Source organism: Tupaia chinensis, unplaced genomic scaffold (genome assembly GCF_000334495.1).
Source record: "Tupaia chinensis unplaced genomic scaffold, TupChi_1.0 Scaffold139677_1, whole genome shotgun sequence".
NCBI lineage: Eukaryota > Metazoa > Chordata > Mammalia > Scandentia > Tupaiidae > Tupaia > Tupaia belangeri.
Window position 1 is genome coordinate 39,549 of NW_006199558.1, and position 16,868 is coordinate 56,416.

A 16,868-nucleotide genomic window follows, 5' to 3' on the forward strand; every position below is an offset into this window, starting at 1 on the left:
AATCAAATTAGTATCGAATGGATTTTAAGTGATTATTAAAAATAAAGGTTATATTGAGAATAAATAGCTTATATATATTTTTTGAAAGGTATAACTTTAGTAAATACTTAAATTTTTATTAGATCCAAACCTTATTTAAAAAGCATTCTCAAAGAATTAGAATAACAGTTACTGACACTTTAAAAAGACATATTGTGAAAAACAGTTTGATTTCAACAAATGTTAAGTTAATCAAGATGAAATTTTGAAATTTAGAGAAGTCATAAAGTGTGATAATTATTATTCTAATCCTTATTTGCTGCCTTTATTCAAAGTTGTGGAATTTGTAAGAAGAATCATGATCAGCATCTTCTTTTATTGTGTGATACCTGTAAGCTCCATTACCATCTTGGATGTCTGGATCCTCCTCTTACAAGAATGCCAAGAAAGACCAAAAACAGTTATTGGTAAGTAATAATGGAGAGGATTTAGGTATTAGAATCAAATTACTCTTAGTTTCAGTAGTACAAGAGGAAGTATTATGTTGATTAATGATGAAATATTTGGCAGCATTTTGAATTGCCTTGTCTATAGATATTTATTATAGTATTATGAATAAAACTAATAGTTTGTTTTTTGAAGAAACCAAAAGAAAGTTAATTGTGACTATTTTGGTATTTTAGCAGTGGATTTGTAAGGCATTAATTCTGTATGGAGTGTTTATAATTATTTTTTAGTTTATTGTTGAGACTATCTCAAATGTTTTGTTTATAAGTTTAATGAACTTACAGAATATTGCCTTTGGAACTGGCAGGTAGCGTGGTGGTTAATCTGCTGTATTCTCACATAGCCAACAAAATACTGCCTTTGTATTCATGCCTTTACTTATAATTTAATATTTTATTTCTGAGTTAGTGTTATTAAAGATTTTACTTCTGATATTTTTCATTTGCGCCAGTTATAAGTTTAACCATTCTTTGAAAATCTAGACATATTTAACCAATACTTCTGAATTTTTTTTTAACTTGGGTTTGTTGAATAACTACAGATGTTTGATAAAAGCTTACAATATCTGTAAGGAACTTTATCCTTTCCTAATTTTAGTCCAAGGAAGATACAGATACTCAAATTTTAATAAATTCCTTATAGGAAGAGAATGTTGGAAATAGAAATCTTTGTAATTAACATGAATATTTTTTCATACAAATTACCTTTCTAGTTTTAGAAAAGTGAGCCCTAAATACTTAAATGGCAATCCGTACAAAAGACTGTATACTCAAACATATTAAGCATATTTTTCAACCTTATTATTTCATCTCTTCAGGCTTCCTTTTCATTTTCTTAGAAAACTGAAATGTTTTCACCATTTTTATAGGGTTGCTGTTTCATACTGTTCTTTTATCAGATCGTTTTGAGATATTCATGCTGAATTGGTGTTTTCAAATATATAATTGAGTGTATTTCTTTTGATATTTATGTGCTTGAGAAGCTTCTGAATTTAAGAAAAAAATGCTATAGCATATTAGAATGCCAGCAATGTTAATTATCCTGTGTAAGTTTCTAAATTGAAAGCTAGTGTGATAGTTTTCAGGACTAGGGTGCTTTGTCTTGAGCTTGGACATGGAGATGTGCAGTTCTCTCCTTATATGAGTTTATGAATCTTTCTGATACTGCTCTACCTGCCGAGCTCTAGTATCCAATGTGTGAGAGGTTTTGGAAGAACTTCAGGTCAAAATGCGTAGCTTACAGTGTTTCAGTGAAAGACCCTCTCAAAAGGCCCTAAAATACTTATTAGATCTTTTCATGAATCCCTTTATTAGTCAAGGGTCCTGTTATTGTTTCCCTGTTTGATGACTGTGCTCCAGTCTTTGGCTTAAACTTCTACAAATTGCATTCATAACATTTCTGAATGTGTCCTGTTTCTGTTTTTCTTGTATTGATGGTCTGTAGGCCCATGGTAACAACCTTACTACTAAAACCCCTTATGCTACCTCTAGCTGGAATTACCCTGCAATCTATTGCCATACTGCTCAGATACCATTTTCTGCCTAAATGATTATTTCTTTACATTATCTGCTCTCCAGCCTTTTCTGCCAGTACTGGTACTGTCCTCATGGACTTAACCATCCTAGATTGGGATGCCTTTGTGTTCAGTCCATCCCACAGTTGTTCATTGTGCTATGTTGAGCTGATTTAAGACTTGTGTAAGATTGTGACAGCATAGAAGAAGTGGATAAAGATACAGAAGTAATTACTGGTGTAGGGCAGGGAAGTTGAGCGAGTTCACATTAGACAGGAATCAGTCAGTGAAATAGAAATAGTCTATTGAGAACAGTGAGAGGGAAAGGACATGGGAATGATGACAGGGCTCGACAAGAGAGCAGATGGTTTATAGTAGCCACTGTGGGGAAAAGATCAGATAAATGACTTACCGAAGCTTTGTAGCAAGAATGTTCAATGAATAAATTTGATTTTTCTCAACTGATGCTCAACTACCCAGGAGAAGGAAAGGGGAAAACCCAGGGGCATTTTAGGTTGGATGAGCAAAGCATATGATGAAAAATTTTAGATGAGTGAAAAATTTGACAGGAGATAGAGAGGTTAGTGATGGTGTGATTTAGGCTTTATTTTGTTGTGTCGCCCCCGAGCATTTATAATACATTTTGTCCAACTTTGAGTTTATTTATTTTTTGTTATTTTTTAAATAATATAATCTCCCGCTGCCTGAAATGCTTCCTAAGACAGGGCCAGTAAGATATAAATAAATAGTAAGGACCTATTTTGTTATGAGTAGCTCAAATATTTAAAAATTCTTTTATTTTAGGGCACTAATGTTATGTTTTTATCACCTACCTAGTCAGAATTTGTCTTACCTTTTTTAATTACTTAAAGAATATTCTGAAAAAGATTATTTGACAAAGAATTAATGTTTATAATACCCTTTTGTTTTCTATATATGTCTTTGCTTATTCTTTTAGATGAAAATAAAAAAAAACAAACGCATCTGAATAATTTACAGAAAATTTTCTTCCCTTTTTTTGATTATTTGTCCATTCACAATATTTGTTTTTTGATCCCCCTCTAAATTAACAGCACTGGTATATATATATATACACACACACAATATATATATATGCACACACACACATACATACACATATATACACACACATACATACATACATACATACACACACAGAGACACAGTATTAGTTTAAATAAGTACAAAAAGAACAAAATTTAGAAGATGAATTAAATGTTCTTCTCTGATATCTAAGGAAACACATAATTCAGACAGGAAGAGCTGAGGATTGACTTGACTAGGTCTTAAAAGTTTTATGCTGGTGCCTGTTACGTTAACTACCAGGACACAGAGCTGACCCCATTGGTCAGTTTTTTTGTTTGTTTGTTTTGTTTTTTGTGTTAAAATTTTTGCCAGTACAGGAAGATGACATAGCAGTTATATTACTAGATTCCCACATGGCCAACCATGATTCAAGTCCCAGACCTGGTGACTTGAAAATCTGCCCAAGGTCCTGGGAGGTGAATGGAGAAGGGATTGTTGGATGGCCATCGCCCCTGGGGGTTATTTCTCACTTTCCCTCTTAAAAGAAATTTTTTTTTTTTTTTGCCAACCAGACCATGCAGGTGGCCTGGTAGTTTAAACAGCTGAATCCCACGTATCTGACTGCATGGTTTGTGCAGATTGAGTGTCAGGCCAGTAGCTTGAAAAATACTATGGGTACATTTGCATGCATGCCCAGAATCCTGAATAGAGAATGGAGAAAAGACTGTAGTGTGGTCATCCTCCTTGTTGGGAGTATTTTCTTACCTTCTTTCTCGCTTGCTGTATCTCTCCAGTCTTATAATAAATTTCTTAAAAATTAAAAAAAAATATGCTAACCTATTATGCTTAATTGGGAATTTTAAAATTCCCAATAAAACTAATTATTGAGAATTAAATTTTATTAAAATTACTATTTGAAATATTAGTCTACATTTTAAGTTTCTTGCATTAATAAAATGCAAGTACTTGGCATTTAACTCTGTTGTTCAAATTCAAAATTCAATGTTGTTACCTTTTGAACTATTAGTTTTTTTTTTTTTTTAAGAGGTTTTTGCTACAGGGCTTGTACATACATTCGCCAGAAGGACAGAGAGAGACAGAGAGACAGAAAGCGAGAAATCATCCCCCCCCAGGGGGCATGGCCACACCACAATTCCTTCTCCTCCATTCTCCTCTAGGGATCTTGCTTACACGTGCACATGTGCCCGGTGTGAGTTTAAGCCACCAGGTCCGTAACTCGAACTGTGGTCGACTACATGGAAGTCCAGTGTCATAGCCATTCGCCAACTACTGGTCCCTAAAACTATTAATTTGATAATATGCTTACACATCATGTAATGATGAGAGATGTGAACTTTAAAATTATTTTTTAGAGAGATTTTTGCATTCATTGGAGAGAGAGAGAGAAAGAGAGACAGAAGAAATCACTCACTATGGGGATGGCCATGCCACAGTTCTTTCTCTTCCGTTCTCCTTTGGGGATTTTGGGCATGAACACACACTTGCCATGAGCCCAACATGTGTTTCAAGCTACCAAGTCCAGGACTCAAACTGTGGTCGACTATGTGGGAGTCCAGCAACATAACCATTATGCCATCTGCTGGTTCTGAGAGATGTGCATTTTGATGGAATATAAATTCAGTTGATAAAGGATCTTTGAAAATATTCAATGAGAGAATTGTAAGTCAGTATTGTCAGTCAGTCAGTATTGATATAAACATATATGTGAACTAAATATCAAAATTTTATGTGTTATAACCTAAAGAGAAAACACTAAAATTAGACTTTTGGAGAATTACTTTTTGGTCATTTTTAAATTTGTGGAAACTATATAAATAAAAATTTATTTAACAAATGGATGGCTATAAATGGCAGTGTCAAGATTTCTAGCCGTCATTGACTAGATTTCTTCTCTTTAAATGTTAGCCACAAGCCATATGTGACTGTTTAAATTTACATTAGTCAAAATTTAAAATTAAGTTTCTCAGTAAACTTAGCCACATTTCAAGTGCTCAGTAGCATATATGGTTAATGACTTCTGTTTTGGACAGCATAGATATGGATGTAGTAAATCGTTATTATCTGTGGTTTTGCTTTCTGCAGTTTTAGCTCTGTAGTCTCATTTTCTATAATTTCAAGTATACATGGTCAACTGTATTCCAAAAATATTGCATGGAATAATTCTGTAAATAAATAATTCAAATAAAGTCTTAAATTGCACACCATTCTGAGTAACATGATGAAATCTCTTGCCATCACACTTTTCTTTGTCTAGTGTATCCATATTTTATATGGTATCCCACCCATTACTCATGAGCACTTAGTAACCATATGTTATCAGATTAAAGAAACCTAATATAGAGCCAGCAAGTGGCATGGAGGTCAAAGAAGCTCCATCCCACATGGGTTGGATCTCAGACTCATTCGCTTGAAAAATCACACCAGGCATGAGTGTGCCCAACATCCTGAGGGGAATGAAGGAAAAGTGATTGTGGCATAGCCATCTCCTCTGGGAGGTACTTTCCCTCTCTCTCTCTCTCTCTCTTTCTCTCTCTCTTTCTCTGGAGAGCACACGTGCCCTATAGCAAAACTGAAGAAAAGAAAAGGGACAAAAACCCCTACTATATATAAGGTTCAGTACTGTCCATTTTCAAGAATTTACTGGAGGTCTTGAAACATCCCCATGGACAAGAGGAAGCTACTGTAGTTTTGTCATCATAGAATCTTCTATAGCACTACTCTAGGTTGATAGTTTTGTTTTAGTTCTTTTATTTTCCGTGTGTGTGTGTGTGTGTGTGTGTGTGTATGTGGTGTCTTTTAGATAGGGTCTTCCTTTGCCATAATCCTCTTGTTTCAGCCACCTCAGAAGCTAGAGCTTCAGGTTTGCCACTGTGCCCATCTTTTTAGGGTGGGTTGATAATCTAACCTGAGCCTTGCATGTGGCCTCAGCCTGTGGAGCAGCAGTGTCCAGAGCATGCTACCATGTCTGGGCCTGTTATCTTTTTAATGTTACCCATATTATAATGCTTCAGAAATGTGGCTTTAACAAGTTTCTTTAGTATACAAATTTGTGTTTTGTCTTTTAGAAGTAGTTTCATCCACCAATATAAAATGGCCATTTATGTCTTTCAGCCTACCTTAGAGGCTTTTTCTATACAGTTTTCTTTAGCTAGTATATTCATCACAGAATTTTTTAAACTTTGTCTTAAAGATATGGTAGAGGTCCAGGTGGTGATAGAGGGGTCACCCGTCGTTCTGTGAGGCTGACCCACGTGGAAAGGTTACAGGTTTGTGTCTGGAGCTCACCCTGAACACACTGGGTATTGTGTGTGCCCATGATCTCCGCCTAGCTGAAACTGGAGGTAGATAGCAGCTCGAAGAACTCGTTGGGCTTGCTGGCTCTCTTTCGTTACATCTCTTACTCAGAGAAGGAAGGAAGAAAGAGAACTTAAAAAAAAGAGAGATGTGTTAACTATGTCAAAGAGTAAAAATCAGAGTCCATAAAGGATTTAGTTTCAGGTGTTATATGTCTCTTAAGAAAAAGTCGTGATTTCCAAAGGGAAACTACCTTTCAATTAGTGCTGAATTGTTATGATGGTTCACTAAAACATATATCATTGTATATGTTCTTTAAGTACTTAGAGGGATACATTGAATTACTTTATATATTTCAGGTAGCTATTTTTAGAGGAGTGTGTGTTTCTGGGTGTTTAATTACATACTCTGTGCTCACACTGCCTGCATATATATATTCATGTATTATTCACATATACTTGAATTTTTAAAAATAAAAACTAGAGCAAAAGCTAGAAAATAATGATACACATATGACCTTTTTTATGTAGGCAGTGCTCAGAATGTGACCAGGCAGGGAGCAGTGACATGGAAGCAGACATGGCCATGGAAACTTTACCGGATGGGACCAAGCGATCAAGGAGGCAGATTAAGGAACCAGTGAAGTTTGTTCCACAGGATGTGCCACCTGAACCCAAGAAGATTCCAATGAGAAATACGGTAATTTATTCCTTAATTATCATAATCATTAAAATTCTGAGGTGAAGAAGAATAGATTATTATCTAGTTTTTCTTTTGTTATGTGGATAAGCACTTATGTTCTTTCTGTGACTTTCTCTTATAAACAATTGTTTTAATTATTCTTAGAGATGACTCCTGCCAGATTGGTAACAGGGAATTAAGCTATATACTAAGGTATAGTTGTGCTTAGTATAGACTGGCTGCATCCTTAATTTTGGTAGATAATGGCAATTGTTTTCCAAACCAATTTACACTTAGATCAGCGACCGATAATATTTCTGTTGCTTCACATCCATTTGGCTAGTGTTTTAATGCTTCCCACTAAAATCATGTGACGTATTGTAAAACTATAGGTCATTTTAGTTTGCATTTCCCTTAGCACTGATGATTTTGAGGTTTTAATTATGTATTTTTGGTAAGTTGTATTTCTTCTGTGAAATGTGTGTGCAAGGCTATTGCCAGTTTTTCTGTGCGATTTTTAGTCATTTTCTCATTGATAATTCTTTGAGGCCAGACATTTAAAGAATTTCTTCATGAAATTCTTATGGTTGTAATTACCAGAGGGTCTCTACCAATCTGAGACTGTTTTAAATAGAGGTTGGCCTGTGTATTTTTCATTACATCAATACTATAAATTTCTGTTCCAAACGGTTAAGGGCTGGCTTGTCATTATGAATTCTAAGGGGGAACATTTATTGTCCTCCTCTAAGTCAAAGCAGTCACTTAAGCAAAATCAGTCTCTCCTCAAGGGAGATATAAAGACATCTTTAGGGTTAGGTGTCATTATTTGTTTTGTTCCCTGCTTATTTATTGAGCCTTTATTTATTTATTTTCCTCCTTGAAGAAAGAGCTTTCCTGGGTCAGTCAGTGGTATAGTACTTAAGGCAGGCAAGTTTCTTATGACTGACTGCACAGTTCAAGTCCTGAACCCTGTGGCATGAAAAGCATGTTGAGTGTGTATGTGCATGCATGCCCAGTGTCTTGATGGGAGGGAGATATAGAGAAGGGCTTATACGTTACATCTTATTTTCTCTCTATGTCTGTCTCTCTCTAGTGAGCATACAAGCTCTCTAGCAAATTAACTGTTTCTTTTTCTTTTTGTTCTCAAAAGCTTTCTAAAGAAATCTCTAGTAATCCCCTAAATTGTAATCTCTTAAAAGATCTTATTTCAGGGCCAGCCAGGTGGCATGGTGGTTAAGGTGGGTGGATCCCACATGGCTGACTACACAGTTTGAGACCCAGAACTACAGCTTGAAAAATACACCGGGCATGTATGCATGCCTGCCCAAAATTTTGAAAGGAGAATGGAGAAGGGATTGTTGCACTTACGGGAATTCAAATATATATTGAAGCTCAAAAAAAATCCTACTGTTTTAAAACTTAATTGCTTTCATTTATAATTTAGTAGAGTTTTTTGCTGTAGAGCGCGTGTGCAAGACAGAGAGAGAGAGACAGCAAGCAAGAAATCACCCCCCCCCAGGGGAGATGGCCATGCCGCAATTCCTTCTGCTCCATTCTCCTCTTGTGATCTCGGGCATGCATGCACACACACCCAGTGGGAGTTGAAGCTACTGGGTATGGGACTCGAACTGCAGTCGGCTACATGGGAGTTCAGCAACATAGCCATTACACCAACTGCTGTTCCCTCATTATTCTTTATTTTTAACTTGTTAGGTCAAGGAGCCATTTTTAAAGACTAAATATATATGCTTTTTTAATTTTTATTTTTGCTATAAGGCATGTGCACTTGCCATATAGAGAAAGAGAGAGAGAGAAGGGGAAAATGAAATATAATCCCACAGGGGGATGTCCACATCATTTTCTTTTCTTCTCCATTCTCTGCTTGGGATTTTCAAAAAGTGTGTACATATGTCCTGGGTGTTTTAAGCCCCAGGGTCTGATACTTGAATTCTTAGTTAGGCATGAGGTCCACCTGCCTTAACCTCCACGCCACCTGCTTGTCCACAACACACACACACACACACATACATAATTTTTTAAATTTTTTAAATCTCAATTTCTTTTATACATTCAATCACTTTATTTAGCTCACAAAGTGAATATTCCAACATGTGTACATTTCTCACCAGTTCAGTTGACAATAATATAAAGTTATCTTCAACAGATAATAAACCATTTCTTTGTCCCTTAAATGCTTTGCCTCTCTATTTTTCTCATTAATGTACTTCAGACTCTACTCCATCACTCACCCTCTTCCCACACTATATCTGGTATTCATAACCATTTACTATGTTTCTATATCTTTTAGTCATTTCAATTTTGTTCATAGAGTGTGAACACTCTGTATATATTGAGTGGAGACATTTAATGTCTCTCCTTCATAGCCTGACTTGCTTCACTAAGCAGTACATCTTCCATATTCATCCATGTTCTGTCAAAGCCAGGGTCTTGTTGTTTTTTATGGTTGCATAGTATTCCATAGAGTATATGTGCCACAGTTTATTTTTAATTTTGGTATAGAGTACTGTGTTGTATCAGCTTTGGAAAGGGTGCTTTAGAGACCATGTATTACATCAGGATTATCTGGGGTATTTGTTGAAATGTAGATTTGGGAACCCTTCTAGAGCTAAAGTAGACTTGGGCACATCCTAGAACTAATGAATTGGACTAAGCAAATTTTTTTTTTTTTTGAGAGGTTTATGCTATAGGGCACATGCGTTTGCCAGAAAGACAGAGAGACAGAGAGAAAGAAAGCGAGAAATCACCCCCCCCAGGGGGGATGGGCACACCTCAGTCCCTTCTCCATTCTCTTCTCGGAATCTTGGGCACACACGCACACACGCCCGGCGTGAGTTTAAGCCACTGGGTCCAGGACTTAAACTGCGCTCGACTACATGGGAGTCCAAAGACTTCATGGGAGTCCAAAGACCCATCATACCAACTGCTGGTCCTGGACTAAGCAAATTTCTGGAGTTATCTCCTCCTATGGAATAAAGTTTGAAAAACCTGTCTAGAAAATATTTAGAATTATTACCTTTCTTTTATTCCTTGCACTTCTTCTCCCTTTATCAGCCCTCTCAGAGGACCTTTGATAAGCATGTTTGGTTGGTCAGCAGCCATAGAGGGCTGGATAAGGAATGTAAATGTGATATTTGTATCAGTCATCTTGATCTTGGTCTTAGTAAGCTGAATTGTTACTATATTCATTTTTAATGTCTCATTTCTGTTTCGGATTTGTATTACTCTTTTAGAATTAATAGGTGGCATGGTTAAAAATGGGTTCCTCTAGCTTCTATTCCTAGCACAGTGTTAACTATTTTTTTTTTTTGAGAGGTTTTCACTAGAGGGCGCGTGCGCTCGCCAGAAAGATGGAGAGAGACAGAGAGATAGAAAGCGAGAAATCAACCCCCCGGGGGGATGGCCACGCCGCAATCCCTTCTCCTTCATTCTCCTCTTGGGATCTTGGGCACACACGCACACGCGCCCAGCGTGAGTTTAAGCCGCCGGGTCCAGGACTTGAACCGCGGTCGACTACGTGGGAGTCCAGCGACATAGTCATTACGCTAACTGCTGGTCCCGCACAGTGTTAATTATTTTGTCTAGGGCACATGAGCTCGCTGGAGAGACAGATGGAGATAGACAGAAAGCGAGAAATAACCCCCTGCGGAGATGGCCACGCCACAATCCCTCCTCCTCCATTCTCTTTTGGAATCTTGGGTACGAATGCACATGTGCTTGGCATGAGTTTCAAGCTGTCAGGTCTGAGATTCAAACAGCAGTTGACTATGTGGGAGTCCAGTAATGTAACTATTACGCCATCCACTGGTCCTGAAAATATTTTCTTAATAATCATGACAATACTCTACAACAATCTTCTACTCGCATGTGCGTGCGTGCCCAAGATCCCGAGAGGAGAATGGAGGAGAAGGGATTGCAGCATGGCCATCCACCCTGGGGGATGATTTTTCGCTTTCTATCTCTCTGTCTCTCTGGCGAGTGCACGCACCTTATAGCAAAAATAACTCTCCAATAACTTTTTAAATGATTATTCTGTAAGCTTGTTTCAGTTTATGTAGAATTTGTTATGTTCTCTTAAGTTAAAATTATTATGTTAATTTAGAAAAGTAGTTTTAGGTTATATTATGCTATTGAATATGGCTTTTCTGTTGTTTGCATAATCTGTGGGATACATATACTAGTACTCTCTTCGAATAACTTTTTTTAAGAGGTTTTTGTCTTATAGGATGTGGGCTCACCAGAGAGATGAAGACAGTGAGAGGGAAAGTGAGAAATCACCCTCTCCAGGGGGGATGGCTATGCTATAATCCCTTTTCCTCTATTCTCCTCCCAAGATCTTGTGCATGTATGCAAACTTACCTGACATGATTTTCAAGTCACCAGGCCTGCGACTTGAACCATGGCTGGCCATGTGGGAGTCCAGCAGCATAACTACTACAATATCTGCTGGTCTGAATCATTTTGTTCTTAAAAATTTAGACTCAGTAGTATATCAGGATTACCTGGGGTGTTTGTTGAAGTGTAGATTTGGGACATGGTGGTTAAGGTGGCTGGTACCCACACGACTGACTGCATATAATTAAACAAATGGTACTTTACTCACTTGTTGAAAGAGTGGCCCAGAAACCTTTAAAAATATGAAATGGCCAGGGCTGCCTTAGTCTGAAGTTCATTTTTTAAAAATAAATTTTTAATTTAGAAGAATTTTTAATCGCTAGAGAGTATGTGTGCCTGCAAGAGAGAGAAACAGAGAGCACAGAGAGTGGGAAAAAGTACCCTTTAATGGGGGCATGGTCATGTTCCAATCCCTTCTCCTTAATTCTCTATCTTCTTGGGATTTGGGATACATACACACACGCGCACACGCACGCGCAAATACATACCCATTGTGTTTTTTCAAGCTGCCTAGGCCAGGATTTGAACCATATTTGGCCATGTGGAATCCTGCTCCCTTTATCACTAGGTTATGGCACCAGTCCTGAAGTCCCTTTATTTTTTAAGATGTTTTTCCTTAGGACATGTGTGCTCACTGGAGAGAGACACACAGAGATAGTGAGAAGGAAAGTGAGAAATCACCCCTTCCACCCCCCCTCCCCACCCCCGGAGGATGACCACACTGCAGTCCTTTCCTGTCTGTTCTCCCAGGATCTTGAGTAGACATGCATGCACGCCTGGTATGAATTTCAAGCCACTGGGTTTGTGACTCAAACTGCGGTTGAGTCTGTGGGAATCCAGGAATTAACTGCTATGCCATCTGCTGGCCCCTGAAGTCCCTTTTTAATGAATAATTTTTGTTACTTTCTCATTACGTTTTCACTTTTTATACTTTATGTCTCAAAATTACATCATGATGGTAGTATGGTAGTGAAAGGGGGAAGGAAGGATCACATGCTCTTATGTTGCTACCACAGCCAATAAATCTGTCCACTTTATTATTCTGTATTTCTTTCTTCTAGTTGGACTTTGACTCTTTCACATTTATCAAAGACAGGTCAGAAGACGATGTGGTGGTGATATTGGTGGGGAGGAGTACTAGTTTAAGTTCATACCCCTTCCACCCCCCCCTCCCCACCCCCGGAGGATGACCACACTGCAGTCCTTTCCTGTCTGTTCTCCCAGGATCTTGAGTAGACATGCATGCACGCCTGGTATGAATTTCAAGCCACTGGGTTTGTGACTCAAACTGCGGTTGAGTCTGTGGGAATCCAGGAATTAACTGCTATGCCATCTGCTGGCCCCTGAAGTCCCTTTTTAATGAATAATTTTTGTTACTTTCTCATTACGTTTTCACTTTTTATACTTTATGTCTCAAAATTACGTCGTGATGGTAGTATGGTAGTGAAAGGGGGAAGGAAGGATCACATGCTCTTATGTTGCTACCACAGCCAATAAATCTGTCCACTTTATTATTCTGTATTTCTTTCTTCTAGTTGGACTTTGACTCTTTCACATTTATCAAAGACAGGTCAGAAGACGATGTGGTGGTGATATTGGTGGGGAGGAGTACTAGTTTAAGTTCATATAAGAAGGTTTAGTAATAATACTTTAAGTATTGAGGAATCTTTATAGGCCGGAATCCCTATGCTCTTTAATAAAACCAAGGTATTTAACTATAATAGCGTCTGTTTTACTCAAAATGAAACTGAGGCACAGACAGCTCAAGTTGCTTACCTATGATCTTACAATAGTACATAGAATAGTAGTCAAACCTAGAGAGCCTGAATTAGTAGTTCTTTTTTTTTTTTTTTTTCTGAGTTCTAGAGACAACATAGTTAAGATACGAATGGAGTTGTCAATTGTTTGGCTATTAGATAGCCTGGTGTGTAATAGGTACTCTAATGTGATACCAGAATCTTCCTGTTTCTTTCCTCAGCACTCTGTTATCTGTTGAAAGCTAGACACATACTACTCTACCAACTTCTATAACTCTGTTCAGTTATGTTAAATAATAGGCTCAACACTCTTTTTCTTTGTGCATTCAATTGAATGTTAACAATTTCCCTTTTTAAGCTTAGAGGAGAGCACTGACTCATGTCATTCTAGTTTAATAATGTTGAAGTTAATAAAATCCTTGAAGGTTATTCTACCTTGAAGAAGTTGACATTTAAAGAAAAAATTAGAAGTGGTACATCAGTTAAATACATAAACAACTTGTGTATATGTGATAGGTTTGCCTTTTTTCTTCAAATTCTGAGTCCTGTGAAACTCGCTCTGGTAAAAAAAGCATATACTTTTATATTAAGAGTAAAAGAAAAGTACATAGTGTTTTTCTCCCATTTCTTTTTTTTCCTAACTAGTCAGTAGTTTCCATTTATCATGGCCACCGTGTTCAACAGAGAGTAGAACATTTTGGAAAGACAGTATGTTTTTATTATTTGGATACTGCGAAATCACTTTCATTTCATTCTACTCTAGTTTCTTTAATAAGAATTTATAGAAATCTTTAAAAATATGGCCTATTTTTGAGGCAGTAGTTTTTGTAAGATACAGATAGATGCTTTTCAAGGTAAAGAGTTTTACTATACTTTTTTCCTATATTTTCTTTTCTACAAAGAAGTGATAAAAAGGTTAGGTAGAAAAGTTAGAAAAAAAATTATAGCACAAAAAAATTAATGTTAAAAATAATAGATTAAAAGAACTATTTCTAAGTGTAAGAATGGAAATATGGTTACAAAGAGTATCCTTCCCTTTTTAGGGAATTTCAAAAAGTTTGTAGAAAATGGAATTAAAGTACGAGTTTATTTTTCTGCAGTTTTTTTTTTTTGGAGAGGTTTTCACTACAGGGCGCGTGCGCTCGCCAGAAAGACAGAGAGAGACAGAGACACAGAAAGTGAGAAATCACCCCCCGGGGGGATGGCCACGCCGCAATCCCTTCTCCTCCATTCTCCTCTCAGGATCTTGGGCATGCATGCACACGCGCCCAGCGTGAGTTTAAGCCTCCGGGTCTAGGACTTGAACTGTGTTCAAATACATAGGAGTCCAGCGACATAGCCATTACGTTAACTGCTGGTCCCTGTGCAAATTTTTTTGCAGTCTATGCGTAGGTTTTTTTTTTTCTTTCTTTTTTTTTTTTTTATAACACACATTATTCATGAGCTTTTTGAAGAAATATAGTCAGTCTTCTCATTAATGAAATGTTTTCTAAGGTTTTTGCCATAGGGGGTGTGTGCTCGCTCGCTGGAGAGAAACAGACTGAGTGACGGAAAGTGAGAACATGTCCCCCTCGGCGCCAGGGTATGACCACACTGCAGTCACTTTCTTATTCTCCTCCTGGGATTTTGAGTATGCACACACACATGCCCAATATGAATTTCGAGCTGCTGGTTCTGGGATGCAAACCATAGTCAGCCATGTGAGAGTCCAGCACCTCAACCACTCTGCCACCTGCTGGCCCCCGCTCAAAGATTCTCATTCATTCATTTTATTTTTAAAAGAAAGTATGAATAGTTTTTCTTAACAAAACTTTTCTTGACGGCTATTTTTATCAAAGGTGTCGTGCATATGGTTTATTTTATCAGTTAGTTTGAAAAATTGTCACACATGCCTTACTGAAACTATTAGAAATTTATGTTAATGAAACAAAATCTTGTAGCTTGATTGATTCACTTACCTCGGTATATACACGCACTCCTCAGTTCATGATTGAGTTCTACTCCTGCAACTAGATTGTTAAATAAATTGATTTTAAAATAGAAACTTAAAGGCGGATAGCTTGTGATGCATTATGGCACCATAGGGTATATAATTTTCAACAAGTATTATGTGCCATCACACTAGAATAATGTAATTCTATCCATACAGAAAGTGTGCATTAGGTAAGTGCCATAAAGTGAACAAGACACACCACAACACCGTATTACAAGTCTAGAGTAATCTGTTTTATTTATTCTGAATACTATTACAGGTACACAATAAAGAACAAATTTATAATCAAAATATAGTCTTGTGTGATTGCAACAAATGCTTCATGTAATGAATACTAACTCACTGTGCGAACAAGACAAAGACTGAATAAGGGGATTCTGGAGATTTCATAGAGTGATAAAGGAGACCCCTCCCCCCCACAAACACACACACACACACACACACACACACACACACACAAACTCAGAACTGGTCATAAAGCTGAATGGTCATTAAACAGGTAGACTTTTTAAGTGAGGAGTGGCTCTATAAATTTAGTTAGAAATTTTAGACAACAGAAGTAAGCTAGTATAGTCATTTTCTGTTTTATAACCAATAAAATGATAGTTAAAGGAGCACCAAATTAAATTAAATTAATTAATTAATTTTTAGTTTTTTATCATAGGTCACGTGCGCTCACTGAAGAGAGGCAGTGAGAGATAAAGTAAGAAATCACCTCTGGGGATGAATGGCCATTCAGCAATCTCATCTCTTCCATTCTTCTGGGATTTTGGGTGTGCATGCACATGCACCTGGCTTGATTTTCAAGATGCCAGTCCTGGGACTCAAACCACCTTCCTTCATGTGGGAATCTTAACACTTCAACCAATACACACCACTTGCTGGCTACGGAACACTGAATTTTATAATAGTCAGTTTCGTCTGATGTTAAAATGGACTGCTTTAGGAGATTGTGTTCTACTTGCATTGGAGGTACTCAAAATGAGTCGAGTGATGATCATTGTTATGCGATGTTGTCGAGTATATTTTTATACAAGTGAAATGTTGAGTGACCTAATTAATTTTTGTTTTTTGATGACATTGAAAGTTTCCTTTCATAATGACTTCTTTTAGGGTATTATTATTATTTTTTTTTGGGGGGGGGAGATTTTTGCTATAGGGCGTGTGCGCTCGCCAGAGACATAGAGACAGGAAGCGAGGAATCACCCCCTAGGGCGGATGGTCACGCCGCAATCCCTTCTCTTCTATTCTCCTCTCGGGATCTTGGGCACACACGCACACGTGCCCAGCGTGAGTTTTAAGCCACTGGGTCTGTGGGACGCGAACTGCGCTCGACTATGTGGGAATCCAGCGACATAGCCATTACGCTAACTGCTGGTTCCCTAGGGTATTATTTTGAAACCCTGTCACAGTACTCTGTACCTACTTCATGAGAATTCTTATCTTATTTTCTTGATTGTTGTAACTATTACTCAACTATTTCTGTTTTGTTCATTTTTGGACCAGGTACTGTATTATTATTACTGTTTTCTTTTTGGTGCTACAGCTTGCTTTTTTTTGTTGTGAAAATAATTCTTCCATTTAAAAATTCTGTTTTAGTTTTCTTTGAACCTAAGAATAAGTCTTCTCACAACCTTCAATTGTTTTGTAAAAAAAAAATATA

At 37.2% G+C, this 16,868-nt stretch overlaps 1 protein-coding gene across 1 annotated transcript in view; it reads left to right on the forward strand.

The window, feature by feature from the left end:
- Positions 1 to 16,868, forward strand: part of PHF14 (PHD finger protein 14) — a 185,003-nt gene that overhangs the window by 36,795 nt on the left and 131,340 nt on the right. The window contains exons 9-10 of the mRNA XM_027765746.1: positions 315 to 446; positions 6,892 to 7,060. Of these exons, the coding sequence (XP_027621547.1) occupies positions 315 to 446; positions 6,892 to 7,060 (301 nt within the window). The remainder of the gene's footprint in view (positions 1 to 314; positions 447 to 6,891; positions 7,061 to 16,868) is intronic.